General features: G+C 38.3%; 1 protein-coding gene across 3 annotated transcripts in view; it reads left to right on the top strand.

The window, feature by feature from the left end:
• The window catches only part of CFAP43 (cilia and flagella associated protein 43), a 387,888-nt gene that overhangs the window by 170,715 nt on the left and 193,771 nt on the right, over nucleotides 1-23,402 (top strand). For all 3 annotated transcript variants that reach the window (XM_033942773.1, XM_033942772.1, XM_033942771.1), the window contains exons 17-19: nucleotides 2,500-2,650; nucleotides 7,323-7,427; nucleotides 12,606-12,683. In XM_033942773.1, coding sequence (XP_033798664.1) covers nucleotides 2,500-2,650; nucleotides 7,323-7,427; nucleotides 12,606-12,683 — 334 coding nt within the window. The remainder of the gene's footprint in view (nucleotides 1-2,499; nucleotides 2,651-7,322; nucleotides 7,428-12,605; nucleotides 12,684-23,402) is intronic.

Here is a 23,402-nt window from a genome sequence, read left to right as displayed (position 1 = left end):
GAACGCTTTTCTGGAGTCTGTCGTAGGGGAAACACCCTCCAGGGATTCAAGACAATGTTGGAACTTTCCTGCTCAATTGGAAAGTACACAAGTGAGGCTGGGCTCATTTAGAGCACTGGTCTTTGACCTGGGGTCCGCTGCGGAGCGGGCTGCTGGGCACGATGGACTACTGGTCTGACCCAGCAGCGGCAATTCTTATGTTCTTATGTTCACTCTGCATGCCTGGATATTCCCCAGGGGGTGGAAGCATTGTCTCATCGTGGGGGGCCTTTAAAAATGGCTACTGCAGTCTCTCACAGCAGCTTGTGGTACTTTATTTAAACTGTCCTAAATACACCTGCTTATCTTATGCCGACCCTGGCTGAATATCTCTTGTACTCTCCTAAGTTTCCAAGTTTATTCTGTACTTCATATACCATCTATTAACATGTACCTAGATGGTTTACAATACTAAAAATTTAAAAGAGAATAAAAAATAAAGAAAAAGGGGGAACAATTCTTTTTTTTTTTAAATTCTTTATTCATTTTAAAACTGACAAACAAGTGATTAATATTAAAACATTACATTACTAATAAAATATACAGCACTTGACATTCTTATACATATAATCCATTAAAGAAGAAATTATAACCTTTCCCCCCACCCAACAATTCTTCAACAGAAATCGGTTTATGGTATAAAATGAATGTAGAGTTTCAAGTGAAGAATGTATAGTATGACTTGAATTATTGTACACTTGTTTGCATAATGTAAAAACGAATAAAGATATTTAAAAAAAAAAAAAAAGAAATCCAATCATTAAATAAAAATATTAATCATCCAATTTCCTCCCTCCCCCCACGCAGGTAGGAGTGTGCATGCTTGCTTAGCGTTTTATTATGATAGTTGTTCTAAGAGCCTTGAACAAATTCCTGGTGAAGGAAAAGTTCAAATGTACAAATAGAGGTTGACAAGACATCCAACACTGTAGCAACAGAGCATACACCACACCACTGTAAGGCTGACCAAATCTGGAACACATTCAAGCTGCTTAATATTTTTAGTATTTATATACCACTTATAGCCAAAGTGGTTTACATTCAGGTACTAAGCTTTTTTCCTTATCTGTCCCGGTGGGCTCACACTCTATCTAATGTGCCTGGGGCAATAGGAGATTAAGTGACTTCTAGGTGGATTACAACTTTATATACAGTATACAGTTCTACTCAATACAGTACAGTATTAAATATCATAGCACAAGACGAACAAAATAAAATCATCTCATATTAGCCTCTGCCTCCATCATTTAATTGCTCATTAGAATTAAATTAAGCGATTCAATAAGTCAAAAAAAAAAACCCCTAGAACTGAGATTTTTCTATTTTACTCCTTTTTATTTAAAGGCAACCTGTAACTAGGGATTCCAACTTCTCTTTGGGGAAAGTAAAGTTGCTTATCTTTAACAGATGTTCTCCTAGGGCAAGCAGGATTCAGGTCTTCAGAAAACCCACTTATCTCCCTTAAGAGCTTGCTTCTCTTAACAATGATGCAGGAAGTCACATATGCTTAGTAGAACATTAATAAAAGCTCTGGAGCTTTGTTTACACCACTCCAACCAAGGCATCATCAAATACCAGTTCTCAAAAGTGGGTGAGGTGATCCTGCTCTCCTCAGAAGAACATCTGCTACAGGTAAGCAACTTTGGTTTCTCACAGTGAATATTCATGAATTGTATTAGCATGCATGGTTAGTTGTATCTTTTGGTTACCTTTAACATCAGATCCACTTGCAACTGTCAAGGACTAGAGTTGTACACCCCTGCCCTAGAATGCAGGACAGGGGACAAACTCACTATCATTTTTATCAAGATGGCACCTATGGAATATAAAAAAACATGAAGTCTGCCAAAATACTGAAGAGATAAATAGGTCAATATTCAAAATGGTTCAACCGGGCTCCTACCTGGTTTGATGCTGCTGAGTGAGCCAGAAGCTGTTGTTCAGCAACACTTAACTGGTTAGTGTTGATGAATATCACTACTATCCAGCCATACCCTAACTGGATAGGTTAAGGGCAGGCTGGGGACAGAGTTGGGGCAGAGCATTCACTGTGATTTTCAGTCCACTAACCAAGAAACCAGACACCAGTCTGAATATTGCCTTGAGTCTGGTTTTCTTCTGGGTCGGCTGACGTACTCGAATATTCAGTGCAAGGAGTCAGGCATGCCTCAGTATTGAATATCTGTGGTTATTTCAGCCTGCATCTGGAAATGACTTTCAAGCCACTTACCACTACAGGCTGAATATCGATCTTAAATTAAATAATGCATAATCTGAGAGCTAGAATTCATGTTTCTGCCAAATCTTCTTTATAATAGACTCAAAATATAGCTCTGCAATGGCTTCTGGTGTAAAAATGCATACTTTACCATGCCCTGCATATTGAAATAATCTGATGTAAGCTTGGATAACACTATTTGTTCTTGGTTCTGAGAAAATCTAAAATATTTTGCTTCTCAGTTTTTCGGCAAAAGACAGGCTGGCCTCAGCCAATGAATATTGTCAGTCCATTTCATCTCTGCTGGAAGACACTATTTCCAAAGAAGACACAGTTCTGCAAGCGATGCCCATATGGATAGAAGAGACATTGGCTGTAGAAAAGGAAGCAGAGGTTTCAAATTTTCTAGCTTAGCTTTTTTGAACATTTTGAAAGTCATACTATTCATTTGACTGCTAGGAAAGATTTTTTAATTGACGTATATATTTTTGTATACAACATAAAATAATGCTGATTAAAATGCTCATTTTCAAAGCACAGACTTACAAAGCTACATATTTTATTCTGTAACTTTATACGTTTATGTCCTTTGATAATGAGCACCTAAGTGATATAGGGGTCCTTTTATCAAGCTGCGGTAGGGTTTAACGCGCATAATACTGTGCGTTAAACCGCCTGCCACGTTAGCCACTATCACCTGCATTGAGCAGGCGTTAGTTTTTTAGCCGGCCACGGGGGTTAGCGCGTGATGAAATGTCTGACGTGCTAACCCCGCTAGCGTGGCTTGATAAAAGGACCCCATAGGGTTTAGTAAGAATTTTTGGCCTGCAATTGTATTTTTATGTTCCCTATAGTCCAGATAAATTATTCGTATAATATGGACTTGTGATAATTGGTGAGTTTGTAATTTGTTTTTCCCTCTTCAATGTGTTATTCTTATCTTTTTGGGAGAAATTATTTTGCTTTAAATTATCTAAGACTTAGAACCTTGGGCTTACCTCACCTAAATTTGTGGCTTTTAAGACTGAAATATATTTCTTCCTGCATCAAATGAAAAATATCTGTGAACTATCTTAAAAAGCACTATGAGTAATGAACAGGGGTATGTGTTTCTGAATCTTATAAGGGGGTTGCATTGTGTTTAAGAACTACCCACACAAGGAATGTTTACAAGGGGGAGTAGTAACTTCAAACAATATTCCTTTAATATACTTACTCCTTTACTAAGCCGCGGTAGAGATTTCTACCATGGCCCGGAGCGCTAAATGCTCCGACTGCTCCAATGCTCATAGAATTCCTAGTGACAGAGCAGGGTCAGAGCATTTAGTGCTCCGAGCCACGCTAGAAACCTCTACTGCGGCTTAGTAAAAGGGGGAGGGGAAAGAGATAGAGAAGAATAAGGGAGGATTAAGATCAAATGAAAATCAAGTCTGCATATTGTATATCACTTTATTATCATATGCTCTAAGTATGGGTGCTATTCATCTCAAGGGGGAGAGGATAACATCTTAATGTTGAGATTAGCAAGTTAAATACTTTTAGCAATACTTTTGATTATAAAAGATTGTCCCAGGACTGCATCATATTTACAGCGGTGTGCAAAAGTCTAGAACCATTTATGAATTTTGCATTCTTTCAACTCTCTTGACCTTTTATTTTAATTTATTTGTTGACCCAATAGATTTGACTGTGTACCACATTATAAGGGATACATTTGGCTATTAGAATCAACTTTTTAAGATAGTTTGTTTCAATTTTGTTGATACTAGAACATAGCTACTATAACTTTGACAGATCATGCTTCAAAACTGGATCGAGACTGTCCAATCCGCACGCATTATTTCTGACCAATCACAATCCAGATGTCTAAGTAACGGGGCAATTATAAAAAGTGTGGGCTTTTTGTGTTTCATAACTTTCTACATCAACCATGAACAAGATTCAGAACCTGACGTTGAAGGAGCATGTTCATGTATCAGTGATGAGCGAGGAAAGATTTTTGTGTCACCAGATCGCCAGCAAAGTCAGCTGCATTCACAGTACATTAGTAAAGATTGTGCAAAATAAAAAAGCGATGGGTTCAGTGGTAGACAAGCCTTGGTCTGGTCATCCACTTGCATCAACATCACACCAAGACTGGATCGAGTGAGAGTAGAAGCACTCAAGCTGGACATGAGAAATGTGAGAAAGGGTGCTTTTCAGCAATGAATGTACCTTCTGCCTGTTTGGTAATCAGGCCCACAACCTATGTGAGGAGGTTTCCTGGAGAGGAGTTCAAATTTGAGTGCCTCAACCTCACTGTGGGGCCACTGAAATTCTATCTCAATGCATTCAAGTGACACCAGCCCTTTATCAGTCCCTTCAGTGGTGGTTGTTACCGACCAATCTATCCAAAGGCCTTCTTTTTAAATACTCCACCACATCAGAAAACATTAACAATGGATTGGGAGTTCATCTCAACAACCTCCATACTCAAGGCACCTGGTCCACTCAAGAAAGATCTCTCCACATCAGTCTCCTAGAGCTTAAAACAATTCCCTATTCCCTCTGTACATTCCAAGATTGCCTCCTAAATCAGGTCATACTCATTCACATAGACAATCAGGTGGTATGACCAAACAAGGAGGTATGAGATCTCACGCTCTATGCCTAGAAGTTCTTTCAATCTGGTCCTGGCCTATTCCCCATAACATATTCTTGACAGCGGTCTACCTAGTAGGAAAAGAAAACATCTTAGCAAACAAATTGAGTAGATTCCTTCAGTCCTATGGCTGGTCACTCAACTCAACAATCCTCCATCAGATATTCTCCAACTGGGGAACTCCATAAGTGGACCTTTTTACATCGTCCCTCAATAACAAACTTCCAACCTTCTATTCCAGAATCTATACTCCAGATTGTCTGGAGTCAGATGCCTTCTTCCTTGAATGGAGGGGAAGGTTTCTTTATACCTTCCCTCCAATTCTCAGGTACTCAGGAAAACTCTACTCAAACTATAACTTCTGTAACTCAGCAAAAGGGAACCCATCACTCTACAAATCTTTTCAAACTTGCTGACACAGAACAAGGGTTCTCTCCTCCATCCCAATCTACATTCGTTAGCACTCACAGCATGGTATCTCTCTCCCAGCAAGTAGATGCTTTTACACTGTCTGCACCAGTGTCAGCCATCATTGAAGCTTCTAGAAAACCTTCCACACAGCATCACTATCGTTTCAAGTAGACTCGCTTCATAGTCTGGTGTAATTGTCACTCACTGGATCCGATCACATGCCCTCTTCCATCAGTGCTTGACTATCTCCTTCTCCTTTGCAATTCTTGTCTAAAAACTTTTTCAGTCAGAGTCCACCTCAGTGCTCTCAGTGCATCTCATACATCACTAGATAAAAAGCCTTTGTCTGTTCTTCCTCTAGTTTCTAGATTCATGAAAGGCCTTTATCACACCAAACCACCTCTCAATCCTCCTCCGGTGGCATGGGACCTTAATGTGTTACTTTCCACTCTAATGAAGTCTCATCTGCACAATGAGCTTCAATCACTTGTGTTAGAACCACCATGTACAACATTCTACCATGCAATGGTAGTTCTCTGTACTCATCTGAAGTTCCTAAGACCACATTTTCACCCTGCTGAAGCTGCACTCCACACATTGCTCTATAAACATACACTTGCTTGATACTTGGATCTCACCAAATCTCAAAGAATTTCAACTCAGATGTTCTTCTCATTCGATCCTAACAGACTTGGAGATCCTGTCTCCAAGAGAACATTCTCCACATGGCTGGCAGATTGTATATTATTTTGCTATGCTCGGCCTGATTATGTCACTGCACATAAAGTTCGAGCAATGGTGACTTCAGTAGCTCATCTGTGTTCCACTCCCATTGAGGACATCTGTAAAACAGTCATCTGGTCCTCAGTTCACATCCCACTATTGTTTAGAGAATCATTCCAGATGGGATAGTCGGTTTGGCCAAGCAGTTCTTCAAAATTTATTCTCCACTTAGATGTTAACTTTCCTCCAACCCTTTTGGTTTCACCATGGTTATGATAATTGTCGGTAACCCTTTTCTCAGAGGCATGATCTTGGCATCTAAGGAGTCCCACATATGAGAATATGCTGACTGCTTGTTCTTGGATAAAGCATAGATACTCATCTAAAGCAAGTGTTATCTGAGGACAGCAGGCAGATATTCTCGCAACCTTCCCTCCTCCCCCAGTTGGTTTCTTAGCTTTGTTACTGAACTGTTGGGCCCATGAGCTGATGTCAATTGGAAAGACATCAGCATGCATGCGGTACAGGCGGTCTTAAAGTTATAAAGTGACAGTACACTTTTTGACTGTCTGTGCTGGGGCTGCATGGATGACATCACCCACATGTGAGAATATCTGCCTGCTTTCGTCAGATAACATCTGCTACAGGTGAGTAACTGTGCTTTATGAATACTGCTGTTCAGCAAATCCTGAATATTTTATTCTGTTTTGCTCCCATCATTCTGTTTATAATGTGAGTGAACTGAGTCTCTTGCAATTTATGCTTAATTTCCCTTTTGTTAATTTGTTAGTTGGAAACGAGTTTAGCATTTTCTTTTTTGGACCAGGAAACCAACAAAAGGACTTGTAGAGGCAGCACCTGATTCTAACAGCATAAATATGTAGCTTTCTTTCAAAATTCTATGCAGACTAATGGATAAATTTTGGCCAGACAACTTGATGTTCGACTAAAATGTAGTTTTAAATTAGCCGGTGCCAAGAGTATTGTAAGGGCAGGGCTCCAATTTATCTGTTTAACTGTGGTAATTAATCAGCCACTATCCATTTAAATTTATCTATTTAAGGAAGTCCACACAAATAGCAATCCCAACTTAAATGGACAAGTTATCTATTCCAGTTTAAGACCATACTTTCAGTAATCCTAACCTACAATATCAGGCATAGCTCTGAATTTTGCCTCTGCTGTTTGTGTGCAATTTTTTAAATTAAAATGAAAACATTACTGCTGGACTAGACTTCAAACAGGTCAGATAATCTCACTAGTAACATTTGTTCTTTGGTACTATTTTAGGTAACTCTTGAGGCAAGATCAAGTTTGGAAGTGACAGAACAGGATGAAAGTTATACAAAATTGCCTGCAGTTGAAGCCACTTGGATGGATCAGAAACATGGAGAGGTTTGTACTCCTAGGACAGAAAAGAACCAAAGAAAGCTGGGAACTGTGCTGACTTGTCACATTTCACAAATCTGCTAAAATGTGGTTTTTTGTTTTCATTGTAGAAACATAGTAACATAGTAAATGACAGCAGATGAAGACCTAATGGTCCATCCAGTCTGCCCATTAGTTATATGCATTACAAATTCTCCTATTATCCTATGATACGGTGTTATTTGGGACATTAACATTAATAAACTATTACTCATTATGACAGGGGTTGCCATACAACATATAATGAAAAATTGGGAACATTTGAATTATAGCTTTTGGTGGAACTCTCTATGTCACATATTTAAAATGGAAAGGGTAATTGCCATGCAGCGGGGGAACATTAAAAAGTTTCAGGATATTTGGGAGGCATTAACAAAATACTGTAATGAATGAAAATCTTTTTTTCCCTTAAATATGCACATCCAGGATGGGGGGATGGGGTGGGGGGATTTTGGTTTTCTTTTGAGTATAAACAATGTGGGGAGGGGGGTGGTTATTATTTGTTTTCTTGGGTTTGATGAAAGTTATTGAATAAGGGAGGGGGAGGGTTATGGGATTAGAAATAGAGTTTTATAGAGTATTAAGTGATGTATTTAAGAACAAATGTATATACTGTTTCACTTTTTGTAAGTGTTAAAAATGAATAAAGAATTAAAAAAACAAACAAACAACAACACAAATTCATAATTAAATTGTCCTTTTTTTCTTTGATATTTCTGGGCCATAGACCATAAAGTCCACCTGGTACTGTCCTTAGTTTCCAAATACTGGAGTTGCCATTGAAGCTAACTCCAACCCATCCAACCATCTTGATGTTTGCAGATACATACCTTAAAGTCTGCCCAGCAATGACTTCATGTTCCAAGTTACTGAGTTCCCATTAATGTCCTCCCTAGCCTATCCTATACTGAGTTGCCATATATGGGACACAGACCGTGCAAGTCTGCCCAGTATCGGCCTTAGTTCTTCAATATATACTATTCATTTTCTAATTAGATCCCAGGCTTTTTTGAATTCTGTCACCGTTTTCCTTTCCACCACCTCCCTAAGAGAGCTTTCCAGGTATCCACCACCCTCTCCATGTAAACAAATTTCCTAACATTACTCCTAAGTCTACCTCCCCGCAACCTCAATTTATGTCCTCTAGTTTTACCATGTTCCCTTCTCTGGAAAAGATTTAGTCCTATATTAATACCTTTCAAGTATTTAAACATCTGTATCATATATCCCCAGTCCCTCATCTCCTCCAGAGTATTCATATTCAGGTCTTCCAGACTCTTCTCATACTATTGGCACAGACCCCCCTACCATTTTCGTCGCCTTCCTCTGGACCGCTTAAAGACTTCTGATATTCTTTGCCAGATACGGCCTGCAAAACTGAACACAATACTCCAAGTGTAGCCCCACCAATGTCCTATACAGGGGCATCAACACCTCCCTTTTTCTGCTGGTTATTCCTCTTTCTATACCGCTTAGCATCCTTCTGGCTACAGCCACTGCCTTATCACACTGTTCCATCGCCTTCAGATCCTTAAACACTATCACCCCAAGGTCCCTCTCCCCGTTCATGCCCATTAGCCTCTCATCTCCCAGCACATACTGCTCCCTCAGATTCCTACTCCCCACATGCATCACTCTATACTTCTTTGCATTGAATTTTAGTTGCCAGACCATGCTTCTAACTTTTGCAGATCCTTTTTCATGTTTTCCAATCTCTCTGGGGTATCCACTCTGTTACAAATCTTGGTATCATCTGTAAAAAGGCAAACCTTATCTTCTAACCCTTTGGAAATGTCGCTCACAAACATATTGAACAGAATTGGTCCCAGCACCGACCCCTGAGGCACTCCACTACTCACCTTTCCCTCCTCCGAGCAAATTCCATTAATCACCACCCTCTGGCATCTTATTAACTAGTTTCTAATCCAGTTCACCACTTTGGGCTCTAATGTCAGCCCATCAAGTTTATTCAAAAACCTCCTATGCGGAACTATGTCAAAAGCTTTGCTAAAATCTAAGTAAATTACATCTAGCGCATATCTTCGATCCAATTCTCTGCTTACCCAGTCAAAGAATTCAAACTGATTTATTTGGCATGATTTACATTTGTAGTACAGCCATGTTGTCTCAGATCTTGTAATCCATTAGATTCTAAGAAATTCACTGTCCTTTTCTTCAGCAACACTGCCGTTATTTTTCTAATAACCAAAGTGAGGCTTACTGGCTTTTAGTTTCCTACTTCATTTCTGCAGCCATTTTGTGAAGAGGGACCACATCTTCTTCAATACTGTGTAACCTCTCCTATCTCTAAGGATTTCTTGAATAAATCTTGAAGAGGACTCACTAGAATCTTTCCAAGTTCCTTCAATATCTTGGGATGGTTCCCATCCGGTCCCATGGCTTTGTCTACCTTCAGTTTTTCAAGTTGGTCATAAACACATTTTTCTGTGACTGGCACGGTATCCACTCAATTTTCACGTGTAACTTTGCCAGCCAATCGCAGTCCTTCTCTAGGATTTTCTTCCGTGAACACAGAACAGAAGTATTTGTTTAGCATGTTTGCTTTTTCCTCATGGCTCACAACATAATGGTTCACAGCTTCTTTCAGTCTTGCAATTCCATTTTTTTTCTCTCCTTTTACTAATATACCTGAAAAAAATTTTGTCTCTCTTTTTTATATTTCCAGTCATTTTCTTTTCCGCTTGTACTTTCGCCACACGTATCTCTCTCATGGCTTCTTTGTTTCATCCGAAATTCCTTTCTGTACTCCTCTTGAATTTTTTTTATATTTCACAACTGCTAACTCTTTTGCATTTATTTTCTCAGCCACTAGTTTGGAGAACCGTATTGGTTTTCTTTTTCTGTTTTTATTTATTTCCTCATATAAAGGTCAGTAGCCATTTGTATTGCTCCTTTCTTCTTGGACCACTGTTTTTCCACTTCTCTTATGTCCTCCCATCCTATCAGCTGTTTCTTCAGATGCTCCCCCATGCCACTAAAATCTGTACATTTACTTTCCCCATGCTACTAAAGTCTGCCATTATATCCCTTTGGAAAAGGGCATCAGTTTTGCAAAATCTCACAGCAAACAGCACATGAGGGAACTTAGAACTTTGAATCCACCACACCAAGGCATACACTAAAGCTAGCTAAAATGCCGTGGATACTACTAATAAGCATATGGTAAACATCCATTAGATGCTTACTAAGTCTACAAATAGATCCAAATCTAAGAAAAAAAATTCTAATTATCATAACTAATATAAGAAAGTTAAAGCCTATCAGCCAACATATCCAAAAGACACCTAACCACTGTCAAAACAAAATGCCACTTCCAAGGCAGAAGATACAAGAAAGAAAGTCCTACAACTAACACCAGTAGGAACCTAAACATCATAACTCAAGTAAGATCTAAGAACATAAGAATAGCTTTACTGGGTCAGACCAATGGTCCATCAAGCCTAGTAGCCCATTCTCAAGGTGGTCAATCCAGGTCCCTAGTACCTGGCCAAACCCAAAGAGTAGCAACATTCTAGAACCCTAAAGAGTATCAACATTCCATGCAAAATTTCAAACAGTAGCAAGATTCTGGAATCCCAAAGAGTAGCAACATTCCATGCTACCGATCCAGAGCAAGCAGTGGCTTCCCCCATGTCTTTCTCAATAATAGACTATGGACAGTTTCCTCCAGGAAATTGTCCAAACCCTTCTTAAAACCAGCTATGCTCTCCACTCTTACCACAACCTCAGTTCATCTAAGTCTCAAGGGGGCCTGTTAGAGGCATGGTTTGGGTGGGACGATGGGCTTATGTTTTTCTGCCATAATCAAACATTTTAGAATATGTCCAGGGCAAGATTTGGACATTTGAGGCTAGACCTATTTTAACAATGAATAAGTACAAAAAAGGTGTTCCAATTGCCAAATGACCAGTAGAGGGATGTAAGCACGAGTTCCACATACGCCCCCTGTGATCACTGACCTCCTTCCACCCCCCCAAATTTGTAAATGGAACAGTAAAAAACCTGTCTGTATGCTAGTTGCAGATGTTATGGCCATTCCTATTAGAGCAGCAAGCAAGTCAGTGCTTGCTACACTTGAGGTGAAAGATGTGAGCCCACCAAAACTCAACAAAAACCTACTATACCATTATATAGGTGGTACCTGAAGGCATAAGGATTATTGGTGTGGTGTACAGTTGGGTACAGTAGGTATTTGGTAAGTTTTGGAGAGCTCACCATACAACATAAGGGGGTTGGTTATGATGAGACATGTATCTGGGACTTTTTTATATGAAGTTCACTGCAGTGCCCCCTAAGGTGTACCAGTGTTCTGCTGGGATGTCTGTGTGGTCCATCTACTAAATGCTGGCACCTCCTACATCCCAATGGTTTGTATTATGTGGTTTTCTTTTGAATATGTTGTATGTTTTTTTTTAATGGTTCAAAAAGATAGATGCATATCTGAAAAATGGCCATTTTCAAAAAAAACAAGATACAGATATTGTGCAGTTTTGAAAATGGGCATGTTTGGTATTAGAGTTTTGTGCATCTTCTGCAAAATGTTCAAACTCAGATTTGGACATCATATTGAAACTGCCCCTCCACATCAATTTTTTTTTTCTTAATCAAATATTGAATCTCACTTTAAGAATTATTACATGTTAAGACAACTTTCAATTAATAACATCAATATTTAATCGATTCACATTTTACCCATCTTAAAATTCTTCTCAGTATAATCTAAATTAATTTTATGTAGATCCCTTAAATATTAAAGAGAAGAGTCATCTTCTCTTTAAATCAATTCATGATTCCAAAATATTGAAGATGAACTCTCTTTTTATTTTATTATTATTATTTTTTAAATTATAAGGGGTCCAAATTGTGGTTTGTGCCTGATTTCGCTAAGAACATGGCGAATACGAGGAAACAGTTCCTCATGTTGAGACCTCAATTGAAAGAAAAAGGATTCAAATATGGCTTGAATTACCCTGCAAAAATAAGAGTAACAAGTGGAGACAAATCCTCCACATCAATTAAAAAAAAACTATAAACATACATTATACACAATTGGGTGAATGAACAAACATTAATCCCTATGGTTAATTACTTCCTTCTATTAAACCAGATGCATTTACTTTCTAGAATATTAAAGAAGAGATCGAAAAATTTGCTCAGTCAAGGAAAAAACTGAAAAAAGAAATTAAAAAGCTCCGTGCAACTGTAAGTGTAAAATGTAACCTCTAGTTGGCTAAAAAAAATGGTATACATAGTATCATAAGAGGTTATCAATAAGAGTTCTTGGCATTGGATATGTGCAGAGGATCCTCCTAGGTAGGTCCTTTCTTGTAGACAGTGTAAGAATGAGGCAGTTATCTTCGAAGGTGCCAATATTCAAAGGTTTTAAGCTCCTGATGTGGAAAGTTAGGTTTCTGATTTGGCCTCTTTGACAATTTATTAGGGCTGGGTTAATAAATTATGCTCCAGTTTCACAAAACTCCTAATTTAGGGTCTAACAAATTGGTGAAAACAGGGGCTGACTAAGGATGAGAAAGAAGTTAGGAGCTTAACACTGAATTTCAGCACCAGACACCTAAATTGGGTACATGAATGGGGATACTCCATGTACCGTGTTTCCCGAAAATGAAAGTGTCTTATATTAATTTTGGGCTTAAAGATGCACTAGGACTTATTTTCAGGGTAGGTCTTTTTTTTTTTTTTTCATGTACATGATCATCTCTCCCTTCTTCTTCTTCACCTCAATTCTTCCTCTTTCCTTTCTCTCCCCCACATGTGCAGTATCTTTCCTCCCCTCTCCACTATCATAAGAGATTCCAAAGACTTAACGTCTGTATAGTTATGATATGCCCACCTTAGGTTTAATTGCTCAAAGGGGAAATAGGAAGGATATTAATAGAGATGTATGGTGGAAGGTGATATTAGGAATTGATGACAATTATCATAACAATAAAAACTTGAATAGACATTTTTTTTTTTTTAAATAGTAAAAAATTAATCATCTTGGTACCCCCTTTTTTTGCTATAAAGTAACTGTGTTACTGACAGGTCTGCCTGTTTTTTTTCATTTATTTTCAATGGTACAAATATTTCCCATTAAAAAAATGAAAAAAATTCCCCCACCGCTGATGATGGCCCTCCCCGACGAATGCGTAACTGGGATTCCCCCCCACCCCAAAAGAGAAAATTGGCAGGCTGGATGCCCACTCCCTCCTGCCGACGGAGGCCCCCCATGAACCATTCCCTCCCCTCCCCCCTTCATCCTTGAAAAAGAGAGGAGGGATGCCCACTCTCTTCTGTCACCAGATGCTCTCCTGAACACCACCCGAATCCCCCCATACCTTTGGTAGACATTGAGAACTGGAGGAAAGCATGGTCCCTTCAGCTCCAAGGCCTGTCTGTTGAAAATGATAGGCTTTCCCCTCTCTGGTGCACCATGTGATGCACAGGAAGGAGCCTAAGGTCTGACATTTGAGCAAATCAGGACCTTCAGCCCCTTGGGATACAGAGGGAGAAGCCTAAGGTCCTGTTTGGCTCAGATGCCTTAGGCCTTTCCCAAGGGGAGGGATTTTAGGCATCTGAGCCAATCAGGCCCTTAGACTACTCCCCGTGCATCACATGGTGCACCAAAGAAGGGAAGGCCCTTCATTTTTCGACAGGCAGAACTCAGAGCTTGAGGAACTGTGCTTCCCTCCAGCTCCCGTCTACCAAAGGTATGGGGGAGGGGGGGATTTGGGGAGTGGTGGTGGTGTTCAGGGGAGCATCCAGTGGCAGGAGGGAGTGAGCATCCCTCCTTCCTTTTTTGGGGGGGAAAGGGGGAGGGTAGGGGATGGTTCGGGGTGGCCTCCATTGGCAGGAGGGAGCGGGCATCCCTCTTGCCAATTTTCTCTCATGAGGGGGGGTGGAGATGATATGGAAGGAGGAAGTGGGCATTCCTCCTGCCAATTTTATCTCATGGGGGGTAGAGACAGCATGGCAGGAGTGAGAGGGCATCCCTCTTGCCATTTTTTGCTGCTGGGATTGGGGTTAGTTGGTTCCCGGTGCCAGGACATCAGGGAGAGCTTTTTTCTTTTATTTTTTTTAATGGGGCAGATGTTGTGCATGTATAACACACACATCTGTTCATTTAAAAGAAAAAAAGTTTTCCTGCTCCAAACAGCTGTGTGGCAGGAGGCTGCTTTCAGGGCTTCCCCTGCCTCTCAGCTGCTCGGGCTTCCCTTTGCCGGCTTTGCACATGTGTGAGTCGCTCTTACACTGATCAATCAGATGAGAGAGACTTGAACCTCCATTTGAATCATTTGCATGCAATCTTTTTGGTACATCAATCGCTTTTCTGCAATCGGCCAGAGAATCGGCCAACAGTGATCCAGTCGGTATTAGTGATTATGCGTCCAGACCTTAGTTACTGTTGCAGAGCAAATCAAATTTATCTGCATCAGGGAGTTCCCTGAGCCCCCCCCACCCCAATTTGTTTTCATTTCCTTTCCTAGGGGTTTATCACTTGCTTTGGTATGGACTGAGGAGAAGAGGCGCTGCCCAGAGAGACAAAGGGGTGGAGAGAGGAAAATAATTGATGTCTTCTGCAAACAGCTTGTGAGTTGAGGTGCTTAACCCATCTGTGATGAATTGTATGCTGTTCTACAGGAAAGAGGATTATCAAGCTAAGAACCTAATCCTTCCATCCTTTGGCCAGCAAGATCCATTGGAAAAAATTCATCTATAAGTAGGAGAGTGTGACAGTGGTTAGAGCTACAGCCTCAGCACCCTGAAGTTGTGGGTTCAAATTCTGCACTGCTCCTTGTGACCCTGGGCAAATCACTTAATCCTCCACTGCCCCAGGCACATTAGATAGACTATGATCCTGCCAGGACAGATAGAGAAAAATGCTTAAGTACCTGATCGTAAACCGCTTAATATACCTTGTCCAAGCAGTATATAAAAAAACAAACATTCCCATATGCTTCAAACAAGCAAGTGGAATAAAAAATGCAGAATGCAGTCTTTTTGAAACCGATGTCATTGGCAAATGTTGATGACTAAATAATGATTTGCCCTTATCTAATATCATCAGCTGCCAAATGAACATCTGTTGAGCCTCAGATATTGTTTTTAGGGACTAGTTCATTAAAATGTGCTGCTATTGTATGATAAGGCCAGTTATGTTCCATTACAATGATTATTTACTGAAGAATGCCACCCTAAAAGCGTGTCTGTGGTTCAGTTCCCAGATCAGATCTTTCACATGCTTCTGAGGATTCTACAAAGGATGTTTACCCATAGAAACATATCTTCTGTTCCCCTCAGTGTGGAGAAAGTACCTATGCTTATTTTTCTCAGTGGAAAAAGGAGTCCTTCCCAGAGCATGACCAAAGTGGTACTAGGGCCGTCAAAAGAAAGTATGTGCAAAGAAGTTATTTTTTTTGCATCTGAAATTTCAATATATACTTTCATACTGTGACCGGGTGAGGCCAAGCTGGGCTCAGCAAGTGCCTTACCCAGTGCACACAAAACCTCAGCCGAGCCATTACGTGAGGTTCTATTGGTAGCATGGTACTGGAATAATAAAAAAAACAGGTCCAGTGACAGAGGTGCACTTTCCTGGTATAATTTATTGATCAAAATCAAAGCAAACTTTCAATCAGGGTTCTTCAAGTTTGTATCACCAAGTATATCATTGCAGCATTCAAAACACAAACAATTGTCAGTTCCAAGCCCAACTATCTCAAAAGAGAAAAAAACTTGTCCCAACTGTAAAGTTTTCTTCACACAAAAATTCAGCCTCCTCTTAATCTAGTACACAGTCAAAATTTTATCCCAGCTCTCCTTAACAGGAAAAGATTAGCTTATTTCCATTCCTTCTATAATGGGCAACTCTATTTCTTCTATCTCCATATTATAAGCAAGGTCCTCCTCATCAGCCATCTCATTGTCTTGCCCAAACACAGACTCACTGTTCTCTGTGGCTTCTATCTCACCAACCTCTGCCTGGGCTGGTAGCCAGGAAGTAGACTATGGCTTCCTGATTCTCTGGGCTGGCCATCTGTGGCTTGCAACCTGCTGACTGGCTCTGGCTTGCTGGGTCGGGTGCAGGCGCGTACTCTGAGGCTGGCCCTCCAACTGCTTCAGGAGCTGGCTCCCCTGCTTTGAGAAAACTACTACCTTTTCTTTCACTGCAGAAAGCTGATTAGTCCTCCCTGCAAGTGTGTTAGGGTAGCCTGCCCTCAGAGCCCTTCTCACCTGGCCTAAACCAATTTGAGCCTGATTGGGAGTGGCTTGTATTCCAGCCCTGCTCTTTTCTTTCTCTGGCTATATGCCTGCTGGGAGATGTAGTCTCCCTATCTGTTTTCCTATAACTGGCTTAGGTAAAGCTAAACCAGATCTGCCTGCTCTAGGCAGGGCTTTAGGAGGTTTCACTGCTGGAAGGCTTGGCTTGTAAGTATTCCTAGGAGCTGCTTTAGGAATCTCCTTAGCAGGCTTAGGAATACTTTCAAGGGTTTTAACTATTTCTCTTTTCTGGCAAGGCTTCCTCACTAGGCACGGGGACAGCCCTGTGACAATACCCACGAGCCTTGCCAGGCCAGAAATTTTCTAAGGGAATCCGTAGTTTGCAGGTTTGTGGATACATTGTACCCAAGCACTTGCAAACTATCCAATAGTCTGAAAATTGGTAAAAAAAAAACAAAAAACCCAGAAATGACCAAAATAAAAGGAGGAGTGTGTGGCGCGGTGGTTGAAGCTACAGCCTCAGCGCCCTGGGGTTGTGGGTTCAAACCCTGTGCTGCTCCTTGTGACCCTGGGCAAGTCACTCAGTCCTCCGTAGCCCCAGGTACGTTAGATAGATTGTGAGCCCACCGGGACAGAGAGGGAAAATGCTTGAGTACCTGATTGTAAAACCGCTTAGATAACCTTGATAGGCGGTATATAAAATCCTAATAAAAATCCTACTGTGATGATGTCAACAAAACATTTTATTTGGTCATCTCTGCTCCTTTTTTTCCTGTTATCTTGTAGGGAGTTCTTTTCTCCTTTTTGTGCAATTTGAAAATTGCTCATTTGATACACCAAAAAATATGTGCTGGGCCCAATATTCAAAGTTGCCTGGGACCTGGTTTTCACATTGTCTCTTACTGCATGGGAACAGTCTGGGTATTGCTGGGACAGCCTATGGTGGAGCCAGAAGTTATCTGGCTACTGCCGATATTCAGTACTGATACCTGGATAATTATTTAAGTAAATTAGGAGAGCGACAGTATTCAAGTATCGACCAGTGCCAAATACCCAGGTATAGACTTAAAGACCATGGACAACATTTGAATTCAGTGCTAGCTAATAGGGGCGTGGCTTAACGTGAACACGAATGGACGCGTAATCGCAAAGCTCCTCATCTTCTAGGCACAGAATATAAAAAAAATTATTCCCTTCTAAATAATTTTCATCAAGAAATAAATACTAAAGAAACGGAACATAAGACAAATGAAAATATCTTCTTTTACTGAAGCTAAAACGAAGCCTGAGGTAATAGGAGCTGAAAAGGCAGAGTGCCGTTTTTTTTTTCTTCAACGGTTTTATGAGACTTCAACTGCAGCGCTGAAATAGTGAACTGTGTGAGTAAACAAAATGCAGAGAGAGTGAAACAGTGATTGAGAAGGATTGTGTCCCAATGTGGACTAACATAATTTATAAAAATAAACCGTTGAATGTTGCCAACCTTTAAACGAAATTAAAGAGGCTTGAGAGAGAAAAAAGCTGAGAGAGAAATACCGGCAAAATTGAATTCTGAGGCGCTAAGAACAAATAAAAGTTAATTGCTTAATAGATTATTGAAATAAAAGAAGTAAAAAAGGATTATTAGAGTGAGTGTTGCTCTCCTCTATCATAGCTGCGACTGGGCTTGTGAGAGGAGAGCCAGAAGAAAGGATTGCCGACTTTTTTTTTTGGCGCTGAAACGGCATGATATTAAGAATGAGTGACTGGCAGAGCTGGTAAAATAGGTAAAATAGGTCTGAAGGAGTATTTAACCTGCCGTGACTGAAAGAAACTGAAAAGAAGGGAATTTAAAGAAGGGTAAAGCAATGGCGGTTTGAGGCAGACGATGAACCCTGAAGGCAAGAATCGGAGAATTTCTTTTTACTTTCACTGAAACAGAAGGAGATTGAAGAGAGGGTTTGCTGAAGAGAAGAGAAAACTTAGGGTGAATGATACCAGCCAAACATTGAGCTTGTTGAAAGCATATAGAAAGCATATATGAAAGAAGCTGAGCTAATGATCTAAAAAGAAATCCTAATTTGCTGCAGTTGAGGCGAAGTATGCGCTGACGGGAGCCGAAACATCTGAGAGCTGTTTAAGATTTCGGCGGTTTATTTAAACTTGCAGTACTGAGTTCGCGAGGTTTAAGTGAGTAAATAACAAGATTGATGGGGAGTGTTTGAATAAAATTTCTTTCCCGATCAGATATAGAAAACTCATAAAGAGGAAATAGTTTACCTTTTGGCGACGCTGAAAGGGAAATACAGTGAGAAATACTGAGAGAGGAATACCGACATTTTTCTTCAATGATTAATCATAGAAGAGCGGAAAATAAATAAATGTTAACTTACTAAGTAATTGAAATACTGAAAATTACTCTTCTCTGACAGGCTGCAATTGGGCTTGAGAATGAGATATGAGGAGATAGAGGAAAGGGTCAACGGAACTTTTTAAAAAAACTGAAACAGCAAGACGTTGAAGAAGTCAGAAACGCTGTGAATGACCTTACTAAGTAACTGAAAATTACTTTTCTCTGACGGGCTGCGATTGGGCTTGTGAGGAAAGAGATAGAGAAAAAGGTCAACGGAATTTAAAAAAAAAACTGAAGCAGCAAGGAGTTGAGGCAGTTGAGAGACGCTGAGAAAGAACAGAGAACAGTAGCTTCAAATTAGTCAAATAAGAGGAAAAAATTATATAAAGTGTTGCTCTCCTCGGTCGGAGCTGCGATTGGGCTTGTGACAGGAGAGCTAGGGGAAAGGACTACTAAACATTTTTGTTCAGAGCTAAAACTGTATATCAATAAGAAAAAATAAATGCCAAAGGTAATTTATGAAATAATCTGACAAGTATGAGAGAGATATAAAAGAAGGAAAGGTAGTTGATCTAAAAATCCCCCTTCTTTATTGAGAAAGTGAAAGGGCTTAAAGGAAAAGAACCAAAAAGGAATACTAGTTCATTTTTTTTTACATATATAGAACTGGAATTAAAACTGACAGTTACTCCAAAGAACTTTTTATCAATATTAAAGAGAAAAAGTCACTAAAAAGGAGTACTTAAGATTGAGACAGATATCTGAAAAAGAGAAAAGGACAAGGGAAAAAAGAAAAGGAATTAAAAACATAAAAATACCAAATATAAAACCAAGAGACTAAACATAAGAAATAAGAATAACCAAGAAAAAGAAAATAACAACATGGCAAGTACAAGACAAAACAAAAATGAGGCTGGTACATCTGCAAAAAGACAGAAACAAGATCAAATAACACCAAGCAAGATACCACTTCCTATTGATGAACCAGACATATTAAGCAAAGCTGAAGTCATGGAAGAATTAAAACAAATCAAACAAATGCTTAAAGAAACTATAACTAATATGTCTGAAATGAAAGAAGAAATTTTAAATATACATAGACAAATGGAAGTTAATAACAAAAGAACAACTGAACTAGAATCAAAAATGGAAACTATAGAATGTGAATCAAAAAGATGTAAAAACGACAGCCTGGAATTAAATAAATTAAAAGATCAACTGGAGGATTACGAGAATAGAGGAAGAAGAAAGAACATCAAACTCTTTGGAATACAAGAAAATTTAGAGGGAAAAAATACTATCCTTTTCCTTGAAAATTTAATTCCAAAAATACTACAATTAGACTTGAAACAACCAATTGAAATTGAAAGGGCGCATAGAATCCCAATTAAAAATTTAGAAAATAAAAACAGACCAAGACCAATCATTTTCAAAATGTTGAGATACCAACAAGCACTAGAGATACTAAATGCTGCAAAAAAAGATAAAAACTTAAATTATAAAGGATCAAGATTATGGTTTTTACCAGACTTTGCCAAAAACACAGCAAATAAAAGGAAAAGACTACTAGACATGAGACCTCTACTAAAAGAAAAAGGATTTAAATATGGTCTATACTACCCGGCGAAAATGAGAGTTTCATCTGGTGACAAATCCTTATATTTTGAAGATCCCAAAAAACTAAAAGATTTTCTCTCTAAACCAGAACCTATGATATTTTAACATAGAACATTAAGATGGTTTTGAAGACTCTATGAAAAATTAGAAAATATGACATATTTGAAATATCTGAAGAAAAGGAAGAAAACAATACAAAGAAAAGACAATAATAATAGAAAGAAAGAACAAAATATAGGAAATTTATTAAATAATACACTACATATATGTTTAAAATAATTATATGTTGAAATCATAATACTAAGGAAATACAAATCAACTTATTGTTAAATGGAAAATGATACATTAATGAAATGTTATGGAAAATGATTAAAGATATAAAAGATCAATATAGATAGATAGAAGGGAAATTTGTTTAAATATTAAATATTGATTGCCTGGAATGGGGAGAATGTTTGGATTACAGTTCCAATGTGTATCCTTAAGCAGCCAATGTATTGGGTGGGAAAGGGAGGGATAAGGAGAATATTTAAAAGACTAATTAAGGGAAATACATTAGGGTTAAATATGTGTGTCATGAAGAAAATTTTTTGGATATTAGAAATGAAAGAGGAGAGGAAGAATAAGATAATGAAAAGTATTAAAATGTATAATGTCTTTTAAAATATATTCTCTTAATGTCAATGGCCTGAATCATGTAATTAAAAGGAAAAAAATATTAACATTTTTAAAAAAGCAAAATGCAGATATTTATTGTCTGCAAGAGACCCATCTTAATATAAAGGAATCACAGAAATTATCAGGTGGATGGATAAAGGAATGTTTTTTTGCTCCAGCAGTGGGTAAAAAAGCAGGGGTTGCAATTCTTATAAATAAAAAATGTATGGCCAATATAAAGGTAAAAAGTTCAGATCCACATGGAAGATGGATACATATCGATATAGGTATGGGAAATGATACCCTGACGTTATTTAATATATATGCCCCTAATTCGAATCAATCAGAATTTTTCAAAAAGCTACAAAATATGTTATTACCACTGGCTGCCTCTAATTTAGTGGTGGCGGGAGATTTTAATGCTGTAATGGATCCACTATTGGATAAAAAAACCAGGTAAAAATATTAAATCTTTAGGTCTAGATAATTTAGTTCGATCATGCGACTTGAAGGATATATGGCGTATTCTTCATTTTAATGATCAGGAATATTCATTTTGTTCACAGGTTCATAAATCATTTTCAAGAATAGATTATATTTTTGTTTCAACAAATAAAGTGCAACAGGTGATTAAAGCCTCCATTGATCCTATTATTATTTCGGATCATGCGGGAATATGGATAGAATTACAATTAGATCAATTAGAAAATAATAGACCTCTTTGGAGATTTGATAATGCATTGCTTGTGGATGACAAATTTTTGGAAAATTTTAAAACACAAATTAATGAATTTTTTCAAATAAATTTAGTGGAAGATACATCTATAGAGAATATATGGGATGCATTTAAAGCAACTATGAGGGGTAATATTATATCATATTCAGCTTTTATTAGGAAACAAATTAAAAAACAATATATAGAATTAGAAAAAGAAATAAAAATATTAGAAGCTAAATTGATAAGTAAATGGGAATATGAAGTTTTGCAAGCTCTATTGAAAGTAAAAGGTAAATATAATGAATTAACTTCAAAAATGATAAGAAGGGATTTGTTTTCTAAGCAAACAGTGTATTATGGAAATTCCAATAAGGCGGGAAAATTATTGGCAAATTATCTTAAGGCAAAAAAAAGGAGAACTAATATTAATGGAATAAAAGATGATAATGGTATAATAACAAATCAAACAAATATAATATTAAAACAATTTTTAAATTTTTATAAGGATCTATATTCTTCCGAACCTTATTTGGGGAAACAAAAAGATGGAAAAAAATTTTTAGATTTAATTAATGGACCTAAAATTCCTGATCATATAAAACGAAGTTTAGAAGAACCTATATCATTAAAAGAATTAGAAACAGCATTGAGATCTCTTAGAGTTGGATCCGCTCCAGGTGGTGATGGTTACACAGTAGAATTTTATAAAACATTTCAAAATATCCTCTCCCCACATTTATTAAAATTATATCAGACACAACTTATAAAAGGTAATATAAAAGGTACTATGGCTGAATCAATAATAATTGTTTTGCCTAAGCCAAATAAAGATCCTACTTTGGTTTCAAACTACAGGCCTATATCTTTGATAAATGTTGATAATAAACTCTTAGCGAAAATTTTGGCTTTGAGATTAGCCAAAGCTCTCCCACATATTATAGATATGCATCAAACGGGTTTCGTTGCTAAAAGACATTCCTCCAATAACTCTAGACTATTATTTCACATGCTAAACTTGTCAAAAAAAATGGATGAACCGGCTTTTACAGTTTCATTAGATGCTGAGAAAGCATTTGATAGGGTAGAATGGAATTTTATGTATCAGGCTTTAGAATGGTTTGGTATAGGTTCTGGATTTATACAAATGGTAAAAACTTTGTATAGCTTCCCGATTGCAAGATTAAATATTAATAATGTGATATCTGATGGTTTTCAATTGCAGAGGGGAGTTAGACAAGGCTGTCCTTTATCTCCTTTGTTATTTGATGTTGTATTAGAACCCTTATTATTAGCAATACAGCAAACGAGGGAGATACAAGGTATTCCATATTCAGATATGGAATATAAAATTTCGGCTTATGCTGATGATATTTTG

This window comes from Geotrypetes seraphini, chromosome 4 (genome assembly GCF_902459505.1).
Source record: "Geotrypetes seraphini chromosome 4, aGeoSer1.1, whole genome shotgun sequence".
NCBI lineage: Eukaryota > Metazoa > Chordata > Amphibia > Gymnophiona > Dermophiidae > Geotrypetes > Geotrypetes seraphini.
The sequence above is the reverse complement of the archived record's forward strand: the minus strand, read 5'-3'. Positions and strand labels throughout refer to the sequence as shown.